Source organism: Lynx canadensis, chromosome E1 (genome assembly GCF_007474595.2).
Source record: "Lynx canadensis isolate LIC74 chromosome E1, mLynCan4.pri.v2, whole genome shotgun sequence".
Taxonomy (NCBI): Eukaryota; Metazoa; Chordata; class Mammalia; order Carnivora; family Felidae; genus Lynx; species Lynx canadensis.
The window spans coordinates 46,078,448-46,102,076 of record NC_044316.2 but is presented as its reverse complement, the minus strand read 5'-3'; the positions used below and the strand labels follow the sequence as shown (position 1 = coordinate 46,102,076).

General features: G+C 38.8%; 1 protein-coding gene across 1 annotated transcript in view; it reads right to left on the bottom strand.

Moving 5' to 3' along the window:
* Positions 1–2,586: 2,586 nt before the first annotated feature.
* Positions 2,587–23,629, bottom strand: part of CEP95 (centrosomal protein 95) — a 43,361-nt gene continuing 22,318 nt past the window's right edge. Inside the window, exons 8-20 of the mRNA XM_030296216.2 lie at positions 23,414–23,607; positions 21,276–21,388; positions 20,971–21,100; positions 19,895–20,048; positions 9,711–9,850; positions 8,872–8,961; positions 7,697–7,829; positions 6,681–6,850; positions 6,493–6,567; positions 5,474–5,626; positions 3,799–3,945; positions 3,222–3,293; positions 2,587–2,932 (exon numbers count right to left, since the gene is read on the bottom strand). Of these exons, the coding sequence (XP_030152076.1) occupies positions 2,756–2,932; positions 3,222–3,293; positions 3,799–3,945; positions 5,474–5,626; positions 6,493–6,567; positions 6,681–6,850; positions 7,697–7,829; positions 8,872–8,961; positions 9,711–9,850; positions 19,895–20,048; positions 20,971–21,100; positions 21,276–21,388; positions 23,414–23,607 (1,748 nt within the window). The 3' untranslated portion in view covers positions 2,587–2,755. The remainder of the gene's footprint in view (positions 2,933–3,221; positions 3,294–3,798; positions 3,946–5,473; positions 5,627–6,492; positions 6,568–6,680; positions 6,851–7,696; positions 7,830–8,871; positions 8,962–9,710; positions 9,851–19,894; positions 20,049–20,970; positions 21,101–21,275; positions 21,389–23,413; positions 23,608–23,629) is intronic.

The window sequence follows — 23,629 nt, the reverse complement described above, 5'->3', positions numbered from 1 at the left end:
TCCTCTAGGAGCTTTATGGTTCCAGGTCTTACGTTCAGGTCTTTACTCCATTTGGAGTTAATTTTTGCGTATGTATTGTTTTGCACGGAGCTGTCCAGTTTTCCCAACACCATTTGTCGAAGCGACGGTCCTTTCCCCACTATATATTCTTGGCTCACTTGTTGTAAATGAACTGACCACGTATGTGTGGGTTTATTTCTGGGCTCTTCATTCTGTTCCACTGATCTGTGTGTCTGTTTTTATGCCAACACCATACTGTTTTAACAGCTTTGTAATATAGTTTGAAATCAGGGAGCATGATGCTTCCAGGTTTGTTCAGAGGGCAAAGTTTTAAAGGCAGATGAGTTTCATGTTTTTTTAAGACAAGAAGAAATTGGTCCTATCAATCCAATTAGCTGGGTAAGGTTTGAATGGCTGAGAATGCCAGATAAAACAGGTTTTCAGCATGTCTAGATTTGTGATTTTAACAGATCTTTTAAGTTGCAGCTCTAGCCCCAATTTTGGATTCTTCCGGTAGTTTATGTCATTTCTCTTAATGACACTCTTCTATCTGCTGTGCCCTTCTCATTCTCTATTCATTTTTTTATTGTGGTGCTTCTTGCCATTGCAAATAAGTTTTCCCTGTATCCTCAGCCCCCTCACTAACGCTCCGTTCTCTTGGCTGACCTCAACGCGGGTTCTTCCTTTTCCTTCCCATGTTTTTCAGAGGAGGCAGCTAATTCTCCAGCGCCCCACCATACAGTAATGCATATACACAGCTAAACATACAAAGTTTGTCATATACACTTAAGAACCTTAAAGAAAAAAGAAAAACAACCTTCATCGCCCCTCCCCCTGGCCCCAGTCTTGCTTTCCAGATGGCATTAATCCCAAATATTCGGTCAGCTCTGATGTTTCTTCCATGTTTCTAAGTGACATGTTAATATTACTCATTAATTTTAAACCGTCTGGTTAGTTTCCTTTTATGGTAGTTAAGGATTTATAAACTTCCACCAATCCGCCTCTTTCCCTCCCCACTCCTACGTCATATCGCGGTTCTAAGTACATTTTCAAATGCCTGCATGATCAGGAGCGTTTCCTGCGTTCTTCCCTCTCCACAGGCACTTGGATGGAAACATCTTCTACTTGCTGAGTTACCACTTCATTTGCTTTCTGTTTTTTGAAAAGAAGTTGGCATCTTTGAATGTGTCCTCCTCTCCTATTCTTTGACCTTTGCTTAGCAGTCCTATCCTTTTCCTGCTAAATTCCCTCACCCATTCTTTTTGGTTATTCCTAGTTATTTCTTAGCTTGGTAAAGAGCTGGCAGAACTAGCAACTTAAGAGTACTCCTAAAACATGTAATATTTAAAAATAAAAGTATCATTATACTTGTTTTAGCAAATTCAAATAGTATTAAAGTACATTAAGCACAGAATGAAAGTTTGTATAATCACTCAGAGTGACACCTATTAATGTTTGGGGCCTATTCTTCCAGATGTCTCTATTGGTTATAGTTGTTGACCCTTGAACTACCTGGGTCCATTTATACATGAATTTTTTTGTATAGTACTATAAAATACTATAGTATTTTAATATTTTTTTCTCTAGGTTTATTATAAGAATACAGTATATAATACATATACAAAATGTCTTAATTTTTGTCAGTAACGCTTCTGGTCAGCAGGCTATTAGTAGTAAAGTTTCTGGGGAGTCAGAAGTTATACATGGATTTTTGACTGCACGGGGCCTTGGCACCTGTGATCTCCACGTTGTCCAAAGGTCAACTACATACTCCATTATACGGGAGATCCACCCATACCACAGCTTTTAAGGTAAAATAGTATCACGGTGTATAGTTTCATTTGCTCATTTTACTCAAATATATCGTGGATAACAGATCTACTTTCATTTTTTCTCTTCATAACCATTTTTAGGGATCCCACGGATCATGCTCCCGGGGCCTCTGTTGTGGTTCATCGCCATTGCTACTCTCTACGTTCCCTAACCGGAGCCTCTCTTCTCCCCTTCGGTCCTTTCCTGGGGTCCCGTGCCATTCTCTGGCTCTGATCAGCAAAGTCCCCCTGTCTTCAACTGCTCTGGAGCCTTCCTCCCCACGGAAGGTGTGGTGCCTTCCTGCTGGGTGTGGGGTTTTCTCCTCCTCCACACCAGAAATAGGCTTGGTGTGCACTTGCCTACTTCCAGTCCACTGCGCCTCCTCCCTACCTGCAGGCACGAGGGCTCCTTCGAGGCACACGCCTTCTGGCTTTCCACGCTCCGCCTCTTCTCACGCCGTCCCCTGACAACGAACAGAAGCCACAGCCACAAATTCTCACCTTCCAGCCACCAGGTGAAAAACCTACACACACATGCTCTTTTAAAGGTTTAACCCCAGCTCCCACTGCTGATGACGAGCCCACGCTCACAGCACTTTTCTGAATTAGAGATTTGTATTGTTTTTACCGAACTACAGCAATAGGTTTCAGGAGCTTGCTGCTCAATCAAGGCCTATTAACTAACTGCTTTGGTGCAAATACAGTCGACTAATGAAGAGTGTGTGCCTTTGTTCCCTGCCCTCCCCCCGCCTTTTAACTTACAAATTCACAGCAGTGTACTTCAAGAAAATTTTTATTTAAAAAAATCATGTCATAAAAAGTACTGGAATGAATGTATAAGTAAAGCATTTGAAAAGGAGTCTCCTGGTTTCGAGTGTCTACTGGCTCAGTTCTAGCTCTGTCCTGGTAACGTCCTCCAGAAACTTCACTTACAAAATCTGGTCTCACGGGAAGGGACTTTTACTGTACTGAAAAGAAGCCAGATGAAGGCGCGATCTGAAGCGCTCAGCTTCCAGTTCCCGGAAGAAAGCATCGTCGTCATCCTGGGTGATCATGCACTGAAGTTGTTGAATCTCCTTCTCCATCTTCGACCTCAGCTCCCTCTTCGCCTTATATAGTGTCTGCAAGAGAACTCACGTCACCTGCTGTTCACGTTTGTCCGGGCCCCACTCTTGTTACAGCCTCGCCACTTTCTAGCTCCTCCAGCCCCTGCAACTGCAGGAATTTAGCAGCAGCTCTTACAGAGACTTCACAGGGAAAAGGAACACGTGATAAATCCTATTTATCGGATTAACCATAGGATAAATGTTTTGGATCGTAGATGGATCTTCTCCATTTCCCTTAAAACGTGTACTATAGTTGTTTTCTAGTTCTGAAAACTATAAATCAATGATTTCTATTAATTATTACCTGTGCCTGGGATCTCTCTCTGGCTTTGAGTTCCTGGCGTTCTTGTGATATGGCTTCTGCCAGCAATGAAAACTGTTCATAGAGAGGACAAAAACCAAATGTTTTACCTATAGCCCAAATATAACAATCCTTACATTGAAAGTTCATAGACTTAAAAAAAAAAAAAAAAAAGAAAAAAAAGATTTTAAGTTTATTTCTGAAGAGACAGGGAGTGAGAGTGCAAGCTGGGGAGAGCAGAGAGGGAGACAGAGGATCCAAAGTGGGCTCTGAGCTGTCAGTACAGAGAGCCTAATGCAGGTTTGAACTCACGAACTGGGAGATCAAGACCCGAGCCAAAGTCAGATGCTTAACCGACTGAGCCACCCAGGTGCCCCTTAAAATCTTTAACAGAACCAGGGCAATGCAGATTCTGTACCGTGGTCAAGGACTAGCTTACTGTGAATCACCAGTGCAACCTGTATGGACAGGTTCTGAATGGATACATGGAGGCTTTTTATTAAACATACAAAGCTGATCTTTGACACAACGTGGTCAGGATTAAGCACATTAGGATGTGAATAAGCGACAGCGAGCCCACCTGGTCTTTATAGTAGTTCTCCATGGAGTCCAGTTCATTCTGGTGCTGTCTCTTTTGTTCAGCTCGCTTTTCTTTCGCATAGTTTCTTAGGTCTCGTAATCTTTGCTTCTGAATTTGTAAACCTTCTTCAAACAACTTCTTAAATATCTGTTAGAAAAATAAAGTTAATGCTGAACTTTTCATGGAGGAATAGAAACATTTTGTCCAGCTGGTCCAGCTACACTGATTGTATTTCACAAAGTCTTTTTAAGTAACAGCTTTGTTGAGATACAATCCACATACCATAAAATTCACCCTTTGAAGAGGTACAATTCAGAAAGTTTTTGTATATTCAGACTTGTGCGACCATCGTCACTAACTTCAGGACATTTTTATCATTCCAAAAAGAAACCGTACACCGATTAGCAGCCACTCCTCCATCACCCCCCGACTCCCTGCAACCACTAACGTACTTTCCAGGTCTATATACCCTGGAGATTTCATATAAGTGGAATCCTAAAATATGTGGCCTTTTGTATGTGGCTTCTTTCGCTTATTAGCATGTTTTCAAGGTTCATCTATATTGTAGCAGGTATCAATAACTCATTCCTTTTTATTGCCACGTAACATCCTATTCTATGGTATATCACATTTTGTTTATCCATTCGTCAGCCGACGGGCCTCTGGAGTTTCTTTCTTCTTTTCAGGTATTATAAATAAGGTGCTATAGGTTATTTGCGTGAATATGTATCTAGGAGTGAAACTGCGGAGTCCTACAGTAGCTCTGTGTTCAACCTCCTGAGGAACTGCCAGACTGTTATCTAAGGTGGTCGCACCATTCTGCCAGCCCTGCGTGAGGGCTGTAACTTCTCCTTAACCTTGCCAACACCTTTTTTATTTTAGCCATTTTAGTGAGAGGTTTCCCATGGTGGTTTTGATTTGTACTTCCTTAATAACCAGCGGTGTTCAGCATCCTTTCCTGTATCCCCAGAATTCTTTACTGCTCTCAGAAAACAATTCTCAAGGAGTCATGTATATAGGGGAAGAACCCCAGCCAGAGAAGGAACAAATGGCGCATTTACAGATGCGCACAACTGAGGGTGAGGTGGTTATCTGAGCCAGAGGAAAACATTATTCAAAGGATTTGGATATGCCCACTTTCGTTATGGCCATGCATTCATCAGTCAGCGGTGTCAGTCAACGTACTTAACCTCTCAAAGCCTTAGCAGCATCATTTAGTAATGCTAATAGTAGCAGCCCAGTCAACTATAATTACCTCAATGTTTTACTCTAGAGATGAAATTTACTACCAGTTTGTACTCTCAACATATTAAGCATTTCAGCTTAAGACAACAACCTACACTCCTTTTCTGATTTTATGTGGAATCCAGCTCATCTAGTCACACCTTTGATTCCTGTTCCTTCTAACACGTTCACAAACCCCTTACAGCAATTGTCCTGGAGGATAAGTGCAGAACAGAGGGAATGAAGGGCTCACATTCAGACGAGGGCAGTGGAGACAGAACAGACTGGGAGGCACCACACAGGTAATAAGAAACTTTCGTAGCCAGCACTTGAGGATTTGCATTTGGGTTATGGATTCAAATTGGGACAGGAGTCACAAAGAAGGTCATCCTGAAAGGTAACAGGTAAAATTCATCCTTTTGACAGGGGTTGGATAAAAAGCCATATTTACCATTTCTTCCCGGGTCCTCATTCTCATCATTTTTGCACGCAACTGAACTCTGTACTCATCGTAGTATTTTCGGGCACGGACAATCTGCTGCCGATTTTCCTTTATCTTCGACTGTGTCAACCTCTGCCTATGAATGCGGTCCTTAAAGTCTTGCTAGGAAAGGGAAAGGGAAAAAGAGGTTTAAGGACAAGAGGAAGACAGACTCTGGCATTCTTAACTGCCCTGTTCTGCACCAGGAGGTCCTTGTAAGCCAGGCCTGCGGAGCCAGGGGCCTATCACCTGGGCATAGGTTCTGAAAAACTATTGGCCCCCAGAAGCCTTCCAGCCTTTGGTAGGTTCATCACCAGTCTGAAGGGCCACCCCAACGAGCCCCCACTGCCGCAGGTGATCCAGGTGGAACTGAGGATCGCATCTCCCCATGTCCACCAGGGGGTCACCTAAGCCCCACTCAGATGCCAGGTTAAAAACAGTAGAAAAGAGGCATTCTGACTTTCGAGCAAAACTTGTTACCAAGATTATTTACATCGAAACTAAGGAAATTAGACTATATCTTGCAAAGCAGAGAGGATGAAATAAGGTCATCTACATAAAGCCCTCAACTCAGTGTTCAGACTCATACTTGTTTTCAGATGGCTTCCCTTTCTTTCCCTGGAACTGTTTAGGATTACAGTTGTCACTGCTTATCTCAACAAAGAGTTTTAAAATCTCCTCCTCTGGCATACTGTCTTTGACCTCTGTCCACTCCATTATACTCAACAGAGGATGGTGCGCCGTGGATCACAGTGGGACCAAGTGTAAGCATCTCGAAGAAAACATCTGCATTATGTTACTATAAAGACCAAATGAAACTGTCTATACTAGCACCTTCCCCCCTCATCAGTTTTGGTTACAGCCCTAGATGTTTCCACAGGCAAGTGTTAAAGGTAAGTCTGTGGGACTATCACCCAGCTGTACAAATCCAAGTAATTAATATAACTTATAAAGTCAAAATTATAATATTCAACTTGCTCTTAACATACCAGTCTCTTGTTATGTTCATATTCTTTCTTGACAAGTACAGTAAGGAGGTCATGCTTTTTTAAGGCTTCTTCTATCTTTAGGGGGAAAGGAAGGAAGGAGGTTATAATGCTATTCACTAGATTCTAAAAGATTAGCTCTTCCCCTTTCTCCTTTCTAGTCCTATGCCTGAAATTGACAGGTAACTTACTTCATCCTGGAGTTTCTTCTTTGATCGATTTTCTCTATATGCATCTTTTCTGAGCTGTTCAACCTGTGTAATTTGCTGTTTCCACATTTTGCTTAGTGTTTCACCAGAAACATAGAGAAATGGAAACTGCTCCAGCATGAGGGGCAAGAGGCTGTGTTCATTCACTTTCACTGCAAGGTAAAAAACAAAACAAAAAAAAACCCAAACCCCCCTTCACCTGAGAGATTTGCTGACAGCTTTTAACAATAACTCTCATTCTACCTTCCTGGTAGAGCAAAGCTTATCTAAGTGATGCAGTTCAGATCCCGAAAAGAATACTTCCAGAAGTACGTCATTAACTTTTGCCCTCCTTCTCTGATCCCAGCACACCAACTACCAGAAAGGATGAAAATAAGCCCAAGAGATCTGACTGATGACACACGGTTCTCATGAAGTCCGTCCTGACTGCTCGGCTGACTCAGCGACTGGGGCGGACGCTGTGTGTGTGGTCACGCACATGCTTCCCGGCCCTACTGGGCGGCAAAGTCTGTGTCTGATGGGATGTAGTCAGAAGGCCAGCAGTGTTTGAAACTGAACCCTGGCATTTCACATGACTTTGTTTTCCTTTTAACAGGACTCTAATGCTCACTGGCACCAACTGTCGATGTAACAGGAGCTGGATGGGCCATCTGCTTGCTTTGGACCTTCTCTTTGGTTCTACCGACTTGCCAGAAACAAAGATAAGGCAATTAAAGTGTGAGTGAGCAGAGTGAGGCTGAAGCTGCAGCAACAGGTAGTAGGCCTACCCTGTCTCTGGCACCAATATATAGGCCTCCCTAAGGTATTAAGAGTTTTAAATAAATGCCTTAAGAGTTTTATCTCTCTCTACAGAAATCAAGCATATGGCAGTGATAAAAGAGGGCACTTTCTCCAGCTAACTGGCAGATGTGAAGTTTTCAGTGCTGTGTCCCTTGGAATGTAGCACACACTTTCAAAGGATGCCAGTTTTCCGTGAAGCACAATTTTGTGGTTCTTACTTGGAACTGCTTTATTTGGCTTTGGCAAGCCACCTCTTGGACTTGGAGTTGTGGTCTTTCTAGAGTAAGTCTTCCAGGGCTGACTACGTTTTGTTGGAGTTCCTTTATGAACAGCTTCTCTGTATATTTTTTCCTTGGAAGCAGACATAAAACAGGATAGAAATAAGATAGAAGTCTAATAACTTTCATATATTATCTTAAGTATTACATTGATAAAAATAGCTAACCAATCCCCAACCAAACTGTCGTACTCTACATTTCTAAAATCTGGTTAGTGTTTGTCTACTCTAAGTTAAAAGCATCTTTTGGTTTCTGGCACCTCTTGGAATTTGAAAAAGCGCTGAATCTTTTTTGAGTTTCATAGTCACCAGAGTCCCACACCCTAAATACAACCACCAGTAATACTTCGATGTACTTGCTTGACAACTTTTTCCATGTAGATTAAAAAAGTGCTTAAATAACATTTAGTTGCAATCATAATGTATTTTATATCCTGTTTTGTTCACGAACATTTCAGCATAAGCATTTTTCCTGTTTTCACTTAGTTTCTGTAACCATCCTTTTGAAAGGCAATGAAAATTTATGCTTTGGGTTTCTTCTCATCAGGCATAGAACAACTGAGATTATCTAACTCCCCTTTAACCTGTCAGCCTCAACTAGCTTTTAAACTACTGGTCAACTGCTAAACAACAGAACCACATAAGAACTGATGGCAGTTTGGGGCAGGAAGGAAAAATGCTAGTATTCTCTGATACCATGTCTCGCCACATTTTAGCAAGTTGGCTACCCTATAAATAAGAGAAAATCCTGCTTCATGAAATCCTTTTTCCAAGGAGCTAATGAGTAAGGCCCTGTTCTTTTTTCCTTTTAAAAAGATCATCTCTGGGGGCGCCTGGGTGGTGCAGTCGGTTAAGCGTCCGACTTCAGCCAGGTCACGATCTCGCGGTCTGTGAGTTCGAGCCCCGCGTCGGGCTCTGGGCTGATGGCTCGGAGCCTGGAGCCTGTTTCCGATTCTGTGTCTCCCTCTCTCTCTGCCCCTCCCCAGTTCATGCTCTGTCTCTCTCTGTCCCAAAAATAAATAAACGTTGAAAAAAAAAAAAAATTAAAAAGATCATCTCTGTACTTGGCACTGATCTGATCAAATTGCATTTATTACAGCAGAGACTTTTACCCACTGTTTCCTCATCATTATTTATTCCTAGAGATCCAATATTCTCTTGAACTTTATTTCTTCTTAGCTCCCTTTCAAATGCTTCCGTTATTGCCTAGAGGAGAAAAAACCATATATTATAATTATTAAAAACATATACAAATGAAAATATTAGGAACAAAATTCGCCTAAGTTCCTTGCAGACTCCACTATCCTAAATGTACATTATTTAACAGACATGTAATTGGGACATAAAGTTTTACACAATACACTTTTTTGTTCTCAGGTTTTGTAATTATTTTGATAGTCCCTTGAGTGGAAGTTACATGCTGAGTTGAAGTTACATGTCATTATAAGACATATGAATGCATTTTAGTTTTTCACTAATTATAAAATATACTATAGCAAACAATAAGTGTTCTAAATTTATGCTGCATTTCAAACTCTCTGTTCCACAGCAGAAGTCTTCCTTGGTACTCATGCATTCTCCATATTGAATTCTAACCACCTCCTCTCATTCCTGTCTTGAGCACTTAAATCCTATCTGTAACTCAGCAGGCCTATCACTTTTAACCCACCTCAAATTCTCATCCTCTCTGAAGCACTCTGCAAATATCAACCCACATTGATCTACTCTTTCTGAATCCACTGGAGTGCTGGATTATATGTGACAAGGTTAGTTTTCTTAGAGTATCACAAGTTTTATGGTGCCTAATGGGAGACATAAAAGTTTTGCCACATCATTTCCTATCATTCACTTAGTTCAAGAATATTAAATGCAATTGAAGCATGTTCACTGTAGCCCTTGGTTGAGGGTAAATGGTATTGCCTGCTACTCAATAGGAATCAAGAGATGGGATGTACCTTTGCTTGGAATTGGTGGATATCTGCCTCTTTAGGCTTTCGCTGCCGTTTTCTCTCCATATGGAACTGTGTGTTTTTGTTAACTGGAGATGGAGAGAGCGAATGAGATCTGTAGGGTGGCCTTCTATGCATAGGAACTCCTATAACACGGAAGAGACATGCACCATTAGTTCCTGATAGCCAGAAATATTAAGGTGGAAACCTAAGTTGACTTTTACCAAATCCAAAAAAGAATGACTGTGAATGTGCTAAACATACTCTCTCCTGTAACGAATTCGTATTTATTTATATGTTTAGTCATACCAAGTAAACAGATAAAGGCACATAAATGTATACAGCCTAAAAGAAGTGGAAGGAAGTGGTGGTGGAGGAAGAAAATGTTACACCATCCAAGCTGCATGTCTGCTATCCCTTTATACCTATCTCGGTCCTGAGGAGGCAGGACGTAAGTATATATACATCTCATTCCGACGAAGCAGCATGCTTAGAAGACAAAGTTAATGTAGGTCAGCATTTTGTAAGTAAGTCCCAATTTTTCCCTACTAAGTAATTTAGCCCTCCTAACAATTGCACACTGCCTAAGACATCTAACAAATCACTTTTCTTCACAAATGTTTTTAATGCTCCGCTGTGTATAGTTGTGCTAGGGCATCTGGTAGTTGTGTAGGGGGGGGACTCCATGCCTTTTCAGAAAAGTGAGTAATTCTAAGATCAAGGAAACTAGTGTGGTATCTTGCTAAATAAACCTTCCAAGAGAACTAAAATTTCCCTAAGCTTTTATTTTTTTCAGTCTTTTAATTCAAATCTTTTAAATTCACTTTGAATGTAAGGTATTAAGGGCGTGCCTGGCTGCCTCAGTCAGTGGGGCACATGACTCTTGATCTCAGGGTCGTGAGTTCAAGCCCCATGTCAGGCACTGATATTCGTAATTTAAAAAAAAAAAAAGATATTAAGAAAAACTGACTTGCACAATTTACTTTTTAATTTTTTTTTAATGTTTGTTTATATTTTGAGAGAGTGAGTGAGCAGGGGAGGTGCAGAGAGAGACAGAGACAAAGAAAGAATTTGAATCAGGCTACAGGCTCTGAGCCGTCACCACAGAGCCTGATGCAAGGCTCAAACTCATGAGCTGAGCCATGAGATCATGACCTGAGCTGAAGTCAGATGCTCAACCAACTGAGCCACCCAGACACCCCCACAATTTACTTTAAATGATGCTTTCATGACATCTTACTATGTCCACAATGTATTCTTTAGAAACTGAAGATCCAATTAAAATAGCATTGTAACTTACTATGAGTTTTCAAAATAGGATAGATGTGTATGTGTATAGCAAGCGAAACATGTAGCTTACTAGGTGAGGCTTATCTAAAGATTACTTGAGAAAGTTTGGGGGGGGGGGACATGAAATAACCAAGGGAAGAAAGTAATTTTGGGGTAAAAAGAAATTCTACTAGATGTAGATCCCAGAGAAACTTTCTTTAAAAAAGTAAACTCTACCCTCTACATAGGGCTCGAACTCATGACACTGAGATCAAGAGTTCCATGCTTTACAACCTGGCCTGGAGATCCTAGAGAAACTTTGCACATTATAGGTTGTTCATTGCAAAACTGTAGTTAGGAAAAGTAGAAACAATCTACATGTGCTGAAATAGAGGAAAAGGGTGATCTATATATATTCATACAAACGGAGTATATCATATGAACTTACAGTTCATTCATTTTAACTATGTATCTGTATCAACACAGATTTCCAAAACAAGAGAAAAAAGTTACAGAATAATACGGTATCTATATAAATTTAAAAACAATAGCATTTAAAAATATGAGCCGTTACAAGTATAAAAAAAGGGATGAGAAGGTTCCAGTTTAAGATGGCAATTTAGAGGCTCCTAAATTCACCACCTCCCCAGGATGCACTGAATTTACAGCTACACAGATGGAACAATTCCCTCTGAAAGGAATCCAGAAACTAGCTGAATGACTTCTCCACCTCAAGTGAATGAGAAAAAAAAACCCAACCTCATCTTCTGGGAGCCATTAAGAACGAAGACGGCAGTCTGACAATCACAAAAGTTTGGCACAATCAAGAACTAGGGACGGGCTGAATGATGAGTGCTCTCCTACACAAGATGACTCCTTAAAGCCTGGGAGAGGTGGGTGTTACCTAGTGCACAGAGACCGACACAGGAAAATGAACAAAAAGAGTATGTTGTAAACAAAAGAATAAGACAAAACTCAGACCTTAATGAAACAAAAATAGGGATTTACCTGATGAAACTTAAAAATAATGGGCATAAAGAGCCTCCACAAGGTCAGGAGAATAATTTCACAAGTGGAAGTGAGAATTTCAACAGAGATAGATAAACCAAAGTCACATTATTGAAAAATACAGTAACTAAACTGAAAAATTCCATACAGGGGTTCAACAGCAAACTAGAGGAAGCAGAAAAAATAATTACCAAACTCAAAGACAGGACAGTGGAACTTATCCAAACAGATGAGCAAAAAGAAAAAGAATGAAAAAGAGTGAAGACAGCTTAAGGGATTTGTGGGACACCATCAAGTGGAGCAATATTCACACTATAGAGGTCCCAGAAGGAGGAGAGAGAGAAAAAGGCAGAAAGCTAATTCGAAGAAATAATGGCTGAAAACTCCCCTAACCTGGGTAAAGGAAACAGACACCCAGATTCAGGGAGCCCAGAAACTTTCAAATAAGATGAATCCAAAGATCCCACTCTAAGACACATTATAACTAAACTGTCAAATTTAATTTGAGAGAATCTTAAAATCAGCAAGAGAAAAACAACTTGTTATTTACCAGGGAACCCCCATATGACTATCCTTAGATTTTTCAGGAGAAGGTTTGCAGGCCAGAAGGGAATGGCACAATATATTCAAAATGCTGAAAGAAAAAAATGGCCAAGGAAAACTATTTTACTCGGCAAAACTGTCCTTTGGAACTGGAGAAATAGTTTTCAAATAAGCAAAAGCTGAAGCAGTTCACCAACACCAGAACAGCCTTAAAAGAAACTTTAAAAGCACTTCTTCAAAAAGAAATAAAAGGGTGCTATTTAGTAACAGGAAAGCATATAAAAGTAAAATCTCACTGGTAAGAGTAAATATATAATTCAGGAAAGTCCAACATTGTGACAGTGGTGGGTAAAGCACGTGTAAATCTGGCATAAAGGTTAAAAGAAGTAGCAAAAACAACTACAATAATTTGTCACTGGATACACAAGATGAAAAGATGTAAATTATGGTATCAAAAACAAAGTATAGGATCAGGAAGAGAAACCTACAATACACAAAAAATAAAGAAGTGTAAGCACACCCTTAAAGAAAATCATCAAATCACAAAGAAAGCAAGAGAAGGAACAGAGGTATTACAAAACAGCCAGAAAACTAACCAAATGGCAACACTAAGTTGACACCTATTAATAATTACTTTAAATATAAATGGAGTAAATTTTCCAATCAAAAGACACAGAGTGGCTGAATGGATTAAAAAGAAAACACAACTACACACTGACTCTAAATAGAGACTCACTTTAGGTTTAAGGACACTGTCCACGCAGAATAAAAGTGAAGGGATAGAAAAAGGCATTTCACACAAATGGAAACCAAAAGAAAGCTGTGGTAGCTATACTTTTATCAAACAAAACAAACTTTTAAGACAAAGACAGTAACGAGACAAAGGCGACTGTTATATAATGATGGAAATGTTATATACTGTTTATGAACACTTCTAAGTATTTATGTATCCACCATAGGAGCATATAAAGATGCTTAAATTCCACACTTTTGACTAGATAACAGACATTTACAGAATATTCTATCCCAAAGCAACAGAATATATCTTCTTAAGCATACAAGAACATACTCCAGGACCAATCACATGTTAGGGCACCAAACAAGTCTTAAGTTAGAAAACTGAATCCTATCAGGCATCTTTTCTGACCACAATGGTATGAAATTTAGAAAGCAATTACAAGAAGAAAACGGACCATCAGTTCACAAACATCTGGAGATTAAACAACATGCCACTGAACAACTAAAAGGTCAAAGAAGAAATCAAAGGAGAACTGTTTAAAAATCTTCAGATGGAAAAGGAAATACAACATATCAAAATTATAGGATGTAGCAAAAAGAAGTTCTAAGACGGAAGTTCATAGCAATAAATGCATACGTTAGAAAACAGGAAAGATAGGACACCTAAAGTAGTATAAGCAGCAAAATAAAAAACAAGTGGAACTACATCAAACTAAAAGTCTTCTGGAATGGGAAAAAAATTTGCAAATTAGAGATCTGATGAGGGGTTAATATCCAAAATAACATAAAGAACTCATACAACTTGGGATGCCTGTGTGGCTCAGTTGGTTAAACCTCCAGCTCTTGATTTTGGCTCAGGTCATGATCTCACTGTGAGATTGAGCCCTACATCTGGGGAGCCTGCTTGGGATTCTCTGCCTCTCTCTCTGCCCCTCCCCTGCTCACGTGTGTGCTCTCTCTCACAAACTGAAACCAAAAAACAAATGCATACAACTCAATAGCAAAAACCAAATTTAAAAATGGGCAAAGGAACAGAATAGACATTTTCCAAAGAAGATCTACAGACGGCCAACAGGTACATCAAGTGCTCAGCAGCACTAATCATTACAGAAATGCAAATTAAAACTACAATGAAGTATCACTTCATGCCTATTAGAATGGCTACCAACAAAAGACAAGACATAAAAAGTGTTGGCAAGGATATGGAATAAAGGGAACCCTTGTGCACTGTTGGTGGGAATGTAAACTGGTACAGCCAGATGGCAGTTCCTCAAAAAATTAAAAATAGATGCATTACCATATGATGCAGCAATTTCATCTTTTGAAATACATCCAAGGAAAACAAAAACACTGTTGAAAAGATTATCTGCTACCCCATGTTCACAGCAGCATTATTTATAATAGCCAAGACACGGAAACATAAGTGTACAATGATGGATGAATTATTCAGTCATAAAAAAGAAAATCCTATCATTTGTGACAACATGGGTGGACCCTCGGAGGATTATTGTATGATCGCACTTGTAGGATCTAAAAGAAAAAGAAACCAAACACTTAGATGTGGAATCTACAAAAAAAAAAAAAAAAAGCTAAACTCATACAAAAAGAGACCAGATTTCTGGTTATCAGACGCAGGGGGTGGGTGGAGGAATTTGATGAAAGTGGTCAAAAGGTACAAGCTTTTAGTTATAAGATAAATTAGTACTGGGAATATAATGTAAAACATGACTATAGTTAATTCTGCCATAGGTATATTTGAAAGTTATGGTAGATCCTAAGAGTTCTCAACACAAGGGAAAACTTTTTTTTCTTATATCTATAGGAGACAATGGATATTAACTTATTGTAATCATTTCATATGATAGGTAAATCCAGTCATTGCACCATATACATACACAGTGCTATTTATCAACTAGATCTCAAAAAAATTGGGAGAAAAAAAGAAACAACATCTCAAACAACCTAAATTTACACTGTAAGGACCCAGGGAAAAAAGAACAAAGCCCAAAGTTGGAAGGAAGGGAATAACAATGATCGGAACAGAAATAAGTGAAACAGACAACAACAACAAAAGAAAGGTCAATGAAACTAAGAGCTGTGTTTCTTTGAAAAAATAAGGATAAACATTTATTTAAATTTTTTTAAATTTATGTATTTATTTTGGGAGAGAGAGCGAGCAAGCAGGGGAGCAGCAGAAAGAGGGAGACAGAATCCCAAGCAGGCTCCACACTGTCAGCACAGAGCCTGATGTGGGGCTCGAACTCATGAACCATGAGACCATAACTTGAGCGGAAACCATGAGTTGGATGCTAAACCAACTGAGCCACCCAGGTGCCACATAAAATAGAGATAAACCTTTAGCCAGACTTACCCAAGGGAAAAAGAGGAAAGACTCAAATAAAATTGGAAATGAAAAAGGAGACATTACAACTAATAAATACCACAGAAATACAAAGGATCCTAAGAAACTACTATGAACAATTTTATGCCAACAAATTGAACCTACAAGAAACGGATAAATTCCTAAAAACATCAAATGTACCAGGATTTAGTCATGAAGAAATAGAAAACCGGAAAAACTAATTACAAGTAAGATTACATCAGTACTCAAAAACCATCCAACAAAAAGTCCAGTACCAGACAGCTTCACTGGTAAATTCTACCAAACATTTAAAGAAGAATAGCAGTCCTTCTCAAACTCTTCCAAAAAACAGAAGAGGAAGAACACTTCCAAACTCATTCTAGAAGGCCAGCATAATGATGAACATCAATGCAAAATGAATACGGATGAACACTGATGTGAACGAAAATCCTTAACAAAATAATTAGCAAATGAGTTCAACACTATATTAAAAGGATCACACACCATAATGAAGTGGGATTTATTCCAGGAGTGCAAAGATGGTTCAACATCCACCAATCAATGTGATTCACATTAACAAAATGTAGGATAAAAATACGATCATCTCAACAGACGCAAAGAAAGCATTTAATAAAATTCAACACCCATTCATGATAAAAACTCTCAACAAACTGTGTATAAAGGGAATGTACTCAATATAATAAAGGCCATATTTGATAAGCCCACAGCTAACATTATAGTTAAGGGTGAAAAGCTAAAGTGTTTCTTCTCATTTCAGTAACAAGACAATACCTACTCTCACTACCTTTATACATATACATATGTTGTATATATACACGTATACAATATAGTAGTGGAAGTCCTAGCCAGACCAATTAGGTAAGAAAGAAAGCATTCAGGGGCACTTGGCTGGCTCAGTCAGTGGAGTATGTGACTCTTGACCTCAGGGTTGTGAGTTTAGGTTGCGTGCAGAGATTACTTTAAAATCTTTAGGGGCACCTGGGTGGTTCAGTTGGTTAAGCGTCAGACTTCAGCGCAGGTCACGATCTCATGGTTCATGAGCTAGAGCCCCACAATGGGCTTTGCACTGATAGCTTGGAGCCTGCTTCAGATCCTCTGTCTCCCTCTCTCTGCCCCTCTCCAGCTCACACTCTTTCTCTCAAAAATAAACATTAAAAAAATAAATTAAAAAAGCTGCAAGATACAAAATCAGTATACAAAAATCAGTTACCTTTTATATGCTAATAACTGTAAGAAAGAGAAATTAAGACAACAATCCCATTTACAATGCTTCAAAAAGGCAGCCATAAAAGAATGAAATCTTGCAATTTGCAACATGGGTGATCTAGAGAACAGAATGTTAAGTTAAATCAGAGAAAGACAAATACCATATGATTTCACCTGTATGTGAATTAAAAAAAAAAAAAAAAAAAGACAACAACAACAAAAAACAGACTCTTAAATACAGAGAACTGGTGGTTGCCAGAGGGGAATAGGAGGGAGATGGGTGAAATAGATAAAGCAGATTAAGAATATACTGATCTTGATAAGTACTGAGAAATTTATAGAATTATTGAATCGCTATACACCTGAAAGTAACATTGTATATTAATTATACTTGAATGATAATTCAGAAAAGAATAAAATACCTAGCAATAAACTTAACCAAGAAAGTGAAAAACCTGTACACTGAAAGCTACAGGACACGGATGAAAGAAAGACACAAATAAATGGGAAGATATTCCATGCTCAAGGATTGAAAGCATTAATACCATTACCACCCAAGTGATCTACAGACTCAATGTAATCCCTATCAAAATCCCAATGGTATTTTCACACAAACAGAATAGTCACAAAATTTGTATGGAACCACAAAACACCCCAAATAACCAAAGTGATCCTTAAAAAGGAGAACAAAGCTGGAGACATCACACTTCCTGATTTCAAACTGTATTACAAAGCTATAGTATCAAAACAATATGGTACTGATGTAAAAGACACACAGATCAATGGAACAGAACAGAGAGCCAAGAAATAAACCCCTATATATATTGTCAATTAATTTACAACAAGTGACCCAAGAATATTCAATAGGGAAAGGAGAGTTTCTTCAATAAATGGTGCTAGAAAAACTGGACAGCCACATTTCACAAGGATGAAACTGTAACCTATCTTACGCCATATGCAAATATCAACTCAAAATGAACTAAAGATTTGGGTGTAAGACCCGAAATCATAAACTCCTAGAAGAAAACAGGGGGTAAGCTCCTTGCCATTGGTCTCAGCAATCATTTTTTTGGATTTGACACCAAAAGCAAAAGCAACAAAAGCAAAAATCAGCCAAGAGGTACCATACCAAGCTTCTGCACTGCCAAGGAAACTATCAACAAAATGAAAAGGCAATCTACCAAACAGGAGAAAATATCTGCAAATCAGATATCCGATACAGGATTAATATCCAAAATATATAAGGAACTCATACAACTTAATAGTAAAAAAAAACTATCCAATTAAAAAAATGGACAGAGGAACTGAATAGATATTTTGCTAAAGACAACACACAAAGAGCCAAGAGGTATGCGAAAAGGTGTTCAACATCACTATCAGAGAAATGCAAATCCAAATCACCATGAGATGTCATCTTACGCTGATTAGAATAATGACTATTACCTTTTTTTTTTTTAAGTTTATTTTGAGAGAGCAAGTGAGCATGCGTGCGAGTGGGGGAGGGGCAAAGAGAGGGAGAGAGAATCCCAAGCAGGCTTGAAGTGGGGCTTGATCTTATGAACCGTGAGATCATGACCTGAGCCGGAATCAAGAGTTGGACACTTAACCCACTGGGTCACCCATGCGCCCCAGAATAATGGCTATTATCAAAAAGACAAGAGATACCAAGTGTTGGAGAGGATGGAGAGAAAAGGGAACCCTTGTGCATTGTTAGGGGGAATGTAAATTGGTGTAGCCACTAAGTAAAACAGTATTCAAAATAAATAAAACAGTATGGAGGTTCCTTAAAAACTTAAGAACACCAAATGACCCAGAAGTGAAAAGAAATCACTACCTCAAAAAGATACATGCACCCTCATGTTCACTGCAGCATTATTTAAAATAGCCAAGATACAGAAACAACCTAAGTGCCCATCCACAGATAAATGGATAAAGAAAAAAACATATATAAACAGATATTATTCATCCATAGAAAAAAAAGGAAATCCTGCCATCTATAACAGCATGGATGGCTTTGAGGGCATTGTGCTAAGTGAAGTAAGTCAAAGAAAGACAAATAATGTATGATCTCACTTATATGTGGAATCTAAAACACCAGACTCACAGACACAGAGAATAGAATAGTGGTTGCCAAAGGTGGGCGTGAAGGTGCTCAAAAGGTACAAACTTCCAATTATAAGATAAATAAGTTCTGGGGATATAATGTACGGCATGGAAACTATAGTTAACAATACTATATTGCATATTTGAAAGTTGCAAAAAAAATCAACCTTAAAAGTTATTAACAAAAAATTTGCAACTATGTCAAGTGATATTAACTAAACTTACTGTGGTTATCATTTTGCAATATATAAATATATCAAGGGGCGCCTAGGTGGATCATTTGGTTAGGTGTCTGACTCTGGATTTTGGTTCAGGTCATGATGCCATGGTTCATGAGTTCCAGCCCTGCATCAGGCTCTGCACTGACAGTACAGAGCCTGCTTGGGATTCTCTCTCTGCCCCTCTCCCACTCTTGGTCACTCTCTCTCAAAAAAAATAAACGTAAAAAAAAATACATGCATATATATGTGTGTGTGGGTGTGTATACACACACCCACACACACATATATAAACATGTCAAATCATTACACTGTACACCTTAAATGATTTTATTACGTGTGCTGAAGCAAGCACCTATACACCTTAAAAAAATAAAATGTTATATGTCGATTTTATCTCAAACAAAAAAATCAATAAACAATAAAAACTGGGATAAGAAGATATCAACTTTGAGAGAATTGTTTCTTTGAAGGAGGAAAAAAATGGACTGCAGGGAGGACAGAGGGGATTTTAACTCTTATTTTTAAACACAAAAGGTGTAAAGCACATATATAATTGTTAGCATCTGCTACTTTTAGATGGTGAAGATAGAGCTATTATTTTTTATCCTTTTACGTATTTCTAAAATATTTAAAATGAAAAAGCCAGTCATTATAGACCAATGGATGTGCCTGCATGGTTCCCTAGGACCTCATCCTGGCTTCTCTGGGAGAAGAAGTACCTGGCCTTCGCTTCTTCGGCCCATACTCCATGATGCTGTCACTGTGTTGAGACAGTGTCTCATCATTTCCAGTCTCCATCTCTTCATTTCCAATATCATCTTCTTCGTAGCCAGTCTTTTCTTTAATTCGATCACCCAGGGCACTTTTTAACATCTATTGAGAAAATACTTTTTAACATCTTTCATTGATTTCAGCAGAATGCAAGTAAGAAAGAGTAGACAGAATCTTTAAAAAGCTTCTTCTCGGGGCGCCTGGGTGGCCCAGTCGGTTAAGCATCTGACTTCAGCTCAGGTAACGATCTCACGGTCCATGAGTTCGAGCCCTGCATCGGGCTCTGGGCTGATGGCTCAGAGCCTGGAGCCTGCTTCCGATTCTGTGTCTCCCTCTCTCTCTGCCCCTCCCCCATTCATGCTCTGTCTCTGTCTCAAAAATAAATAAAAACGTTAAAAAAAAATTTATAAAAATAAAAAAAGCTTCTCATAATTAGGTATTAATAACTTTTAGATACTTATGCATATTTAGTTTATCAAGTGTGTATATTAACCAGTGCTATGGACTATTCAGTTTCAATCAACTTTAGAGTAAGTCACACAAGGATTTAATCCATTTATTCAATGATACCCCTAAACTGTAATACTGGATTTTGTGAGAAGCAGAGATCTAATTTTATACCAAATCTTAGATGTGTCTAAAATAAAGGCTTTAATGTAGTTTTCGGGGTGCGTGGCTGGCTCAGTTGGTAGAGCATGCGACGCCTGACCTTGGGGTTGGTAAACTTGAGCCCCATGGTGGGTACAGAGATTACTTACAAATAAAATCTTTAAAAAAAGTAAATAATTAAATGAATAACTTTCATCAGAATTCAACAAAAATCTGGTTAAATCCATACCAAATTTGGTTATATCATGAAAGGCTAGGTGGAGATGACTTCTCATCCTATGTCCTATCTGCCTGATTAATGGAACATTTTTACAGTAATTAAGACACAACTAATTAGCTTCCATCTTCGACTGGAATACCACTTAAATACTCACCAACTATGGCAATTGCAATATAGATAAAAAACAAGACTTGCCCAATCTAGTTCAGAGAGCCGTTGAGAGAGTTTCTCGGAAACTGCGTGTATTTCTTGTTCTGTTAACCTCTTCCTTGCCCTCTGGGAGAAGGGTGAATCCCAGGATGAGACTGTAGGTCTACCTTCATATCTGTAATAAAATGACCATGTGACATTTAAGTAGCCAAGTAACATTACTTAGACAAAATAACTGTAATGCATGCTTTAACAGATTCATACTGGTCTTCACAGCTAAGGTCAGAGAGTACACACCTTTCTTCAAATCCCCTTGCAAACAGACTAAAAACAGAGTGCAGTAATATTACCTTTTTCCTGTGGGAAGTTTCCTTGTCCTAGGGCTTTGGATCTGAGCTGAAACCATTTCCTGTTTGCTATCTTTAGGCAACTTAGAAGTTAAGAGAACTCTATTATCTGATTCCTGTTAAAAACAAAGAGTTGATTTGAAAAGGATACAAAGATGGCACATAAAAACATTTTCGGTGGGGGAGGAAAAGGGAAGTCCTATGGCACACAACTAGGTACCTTTATTCTCCACGTTTTACTTTTTTAAACATATTTGTCAAAATACTCTCTTGATCCTCAATACCAAAGGAACAAATGTCTATAAACATGTACTCAGATAAAAAGTGTGGGTCAGGATGCCATTCAAATATAAAGGCAGGTGAGGTGTTCTCCAACAAGAAAATTCAAGGGTTATGGCTAAACCCGGACAATGAAAAAGTGATCAAATCACAAGTGGTAAGTACTAAAATAATTCTCTTTGGTATCAAGAAGTCAACAGAAACTGTCTAAAATTGAAACAGTTAAAAATCAAACGTTATGAATATAAATGCTTAACATTTTTAACAATTTATTTCTTAACTTCAGAGGAAATCTTATGAAGAGACATTTGATGTTTAAGAATCTCTTCAATTTAGGGTGCCTGGGTAGCTCAGTCGTTTAAGTGTCCGACTTCAGCTCGGGTCATGATCTCATGGTTTGTGGGTTTGAGCCCCACGTCGGGCTCTGTGCTAACTAAGAGCTCAGAGCCTGGAGCCTGCATTGGATTCTGTGTCTCCCTCTCTCTCTGCCCCTCCCCTACTTGTGCTCTGTCTCTCTCTCTCAAAAATAAATAAAACATTTTAAAAAGTTTAAAAAAAAAAAAAAAGAATCTCTTCAACTTCACTTATGTGTTTCTTGTGTAAGTGAAATTAAATTTAACACTTTTTAGTAAATAACAACTATAAAAACAATCACATTTTAAAAAACTTATTATTGAAGTTTAAGTGTCCTGCTCAAGAATTATTTCAAAAGGAGTATTCCCATTTAAATGCCACTCAGGTCAGGAAATAGAGTATTACCAGCAACTCAGAAGCCCTTCTACCACCCCTCTCTAAAAGTCCCCCAAATGTAATCATAATCCTAGGATCCCTTTTTTCTAACTTATCCACTTTCCTACCTGCATAGATGCACAGAATGTTTAGAATGATGGCCACCTAATGCTAATGATGCTCATTTCATCTTCGTACTTCTATGTACTCTGAATTTTTTAATAATGAAAATGTATCATTGTTTATAAATTCACCACCTGCATATCCCTACATGTTCGTTTCTAGGAGGATAGGGACAGGATAATTATAAAAATGGATTTTTTTCTTCCTAAAGTACAGTAGAAGCAAAAAGACCAAGATATTACTAGCAGTTCACACTGGATAATAGGAATACGGATGAAAGGTTGTTTTTCATACTTTATTAAATTTTCAGTGATTTAACTAGGGACATAGAATACGGGTTCTGAAACTAGAATATTGAATTAAAAAAAAAAAGGTGTTTTTTTTTTTTTTTAATGTTTATTTATATTTGAGAAAGAGAGAAAGTGAGAAAGAGAGAGCGTGTGCGTGAGCATGCCTGAGCAAGAGAGGGGCAGAGAGAGACAGAGACAGAATCGGAAGCAGGCTCCAGGCTCTGAGCTGTCAGCACAGAACCCAACAAGGGGCTCGAATTCATGAGCCGTGAGATCATGACCTGAGCCAAAGCCGGACGCTCAACCAACTGAGCCACCCAGGTGCCCCTAGAATACGGAGTTCAAATCCCGACTCTACAGTTGTTGTGTGACCTCAGACTAGATACTTAATCTCTTTATATCAGCTTCCCCTTGGGAAATTAAAAAAAAAAAAAAAAAAATACCTACTCCACAGCTGTTGAGGAGTAAATTACTCAATACCAGTAAAGTACCTAGAACTGTGCATGACACAAAATAAACAATGTGTCATTAGCTCTTACTATTTTCCTTTCTATACATTCATCCCCACTGTTCTAGAGTAAGAACATGTAAGTATACCCAGAGGCAAAATTTAAGAAGTACAGTGCTTGGGTTAGTGCAGTATCTATAATTACCATTCTAGCAGAGACGTCTTTAAATTGATAGACATCCATCTCATTGAAAGTAAGCTTTTCCACTTACCACAGAAAATGCAGTGCCCTCTCCAGTAGAATTCACAGCAGGGGAGATGTGACTTGAGCGCAAGTATTCTTTTCCTATGGGACAGGGTGCTCGAGGCTCTGAAGGGTGGTAGGGTGGATGTAAAGGAATAGCTGATTGAATAGGCTCCCCTAGTTTCCTAGCAGTTGGAATCACATCCACAGAAGGAATTTCCACTAAGTAGCAAAAATAAAGTGG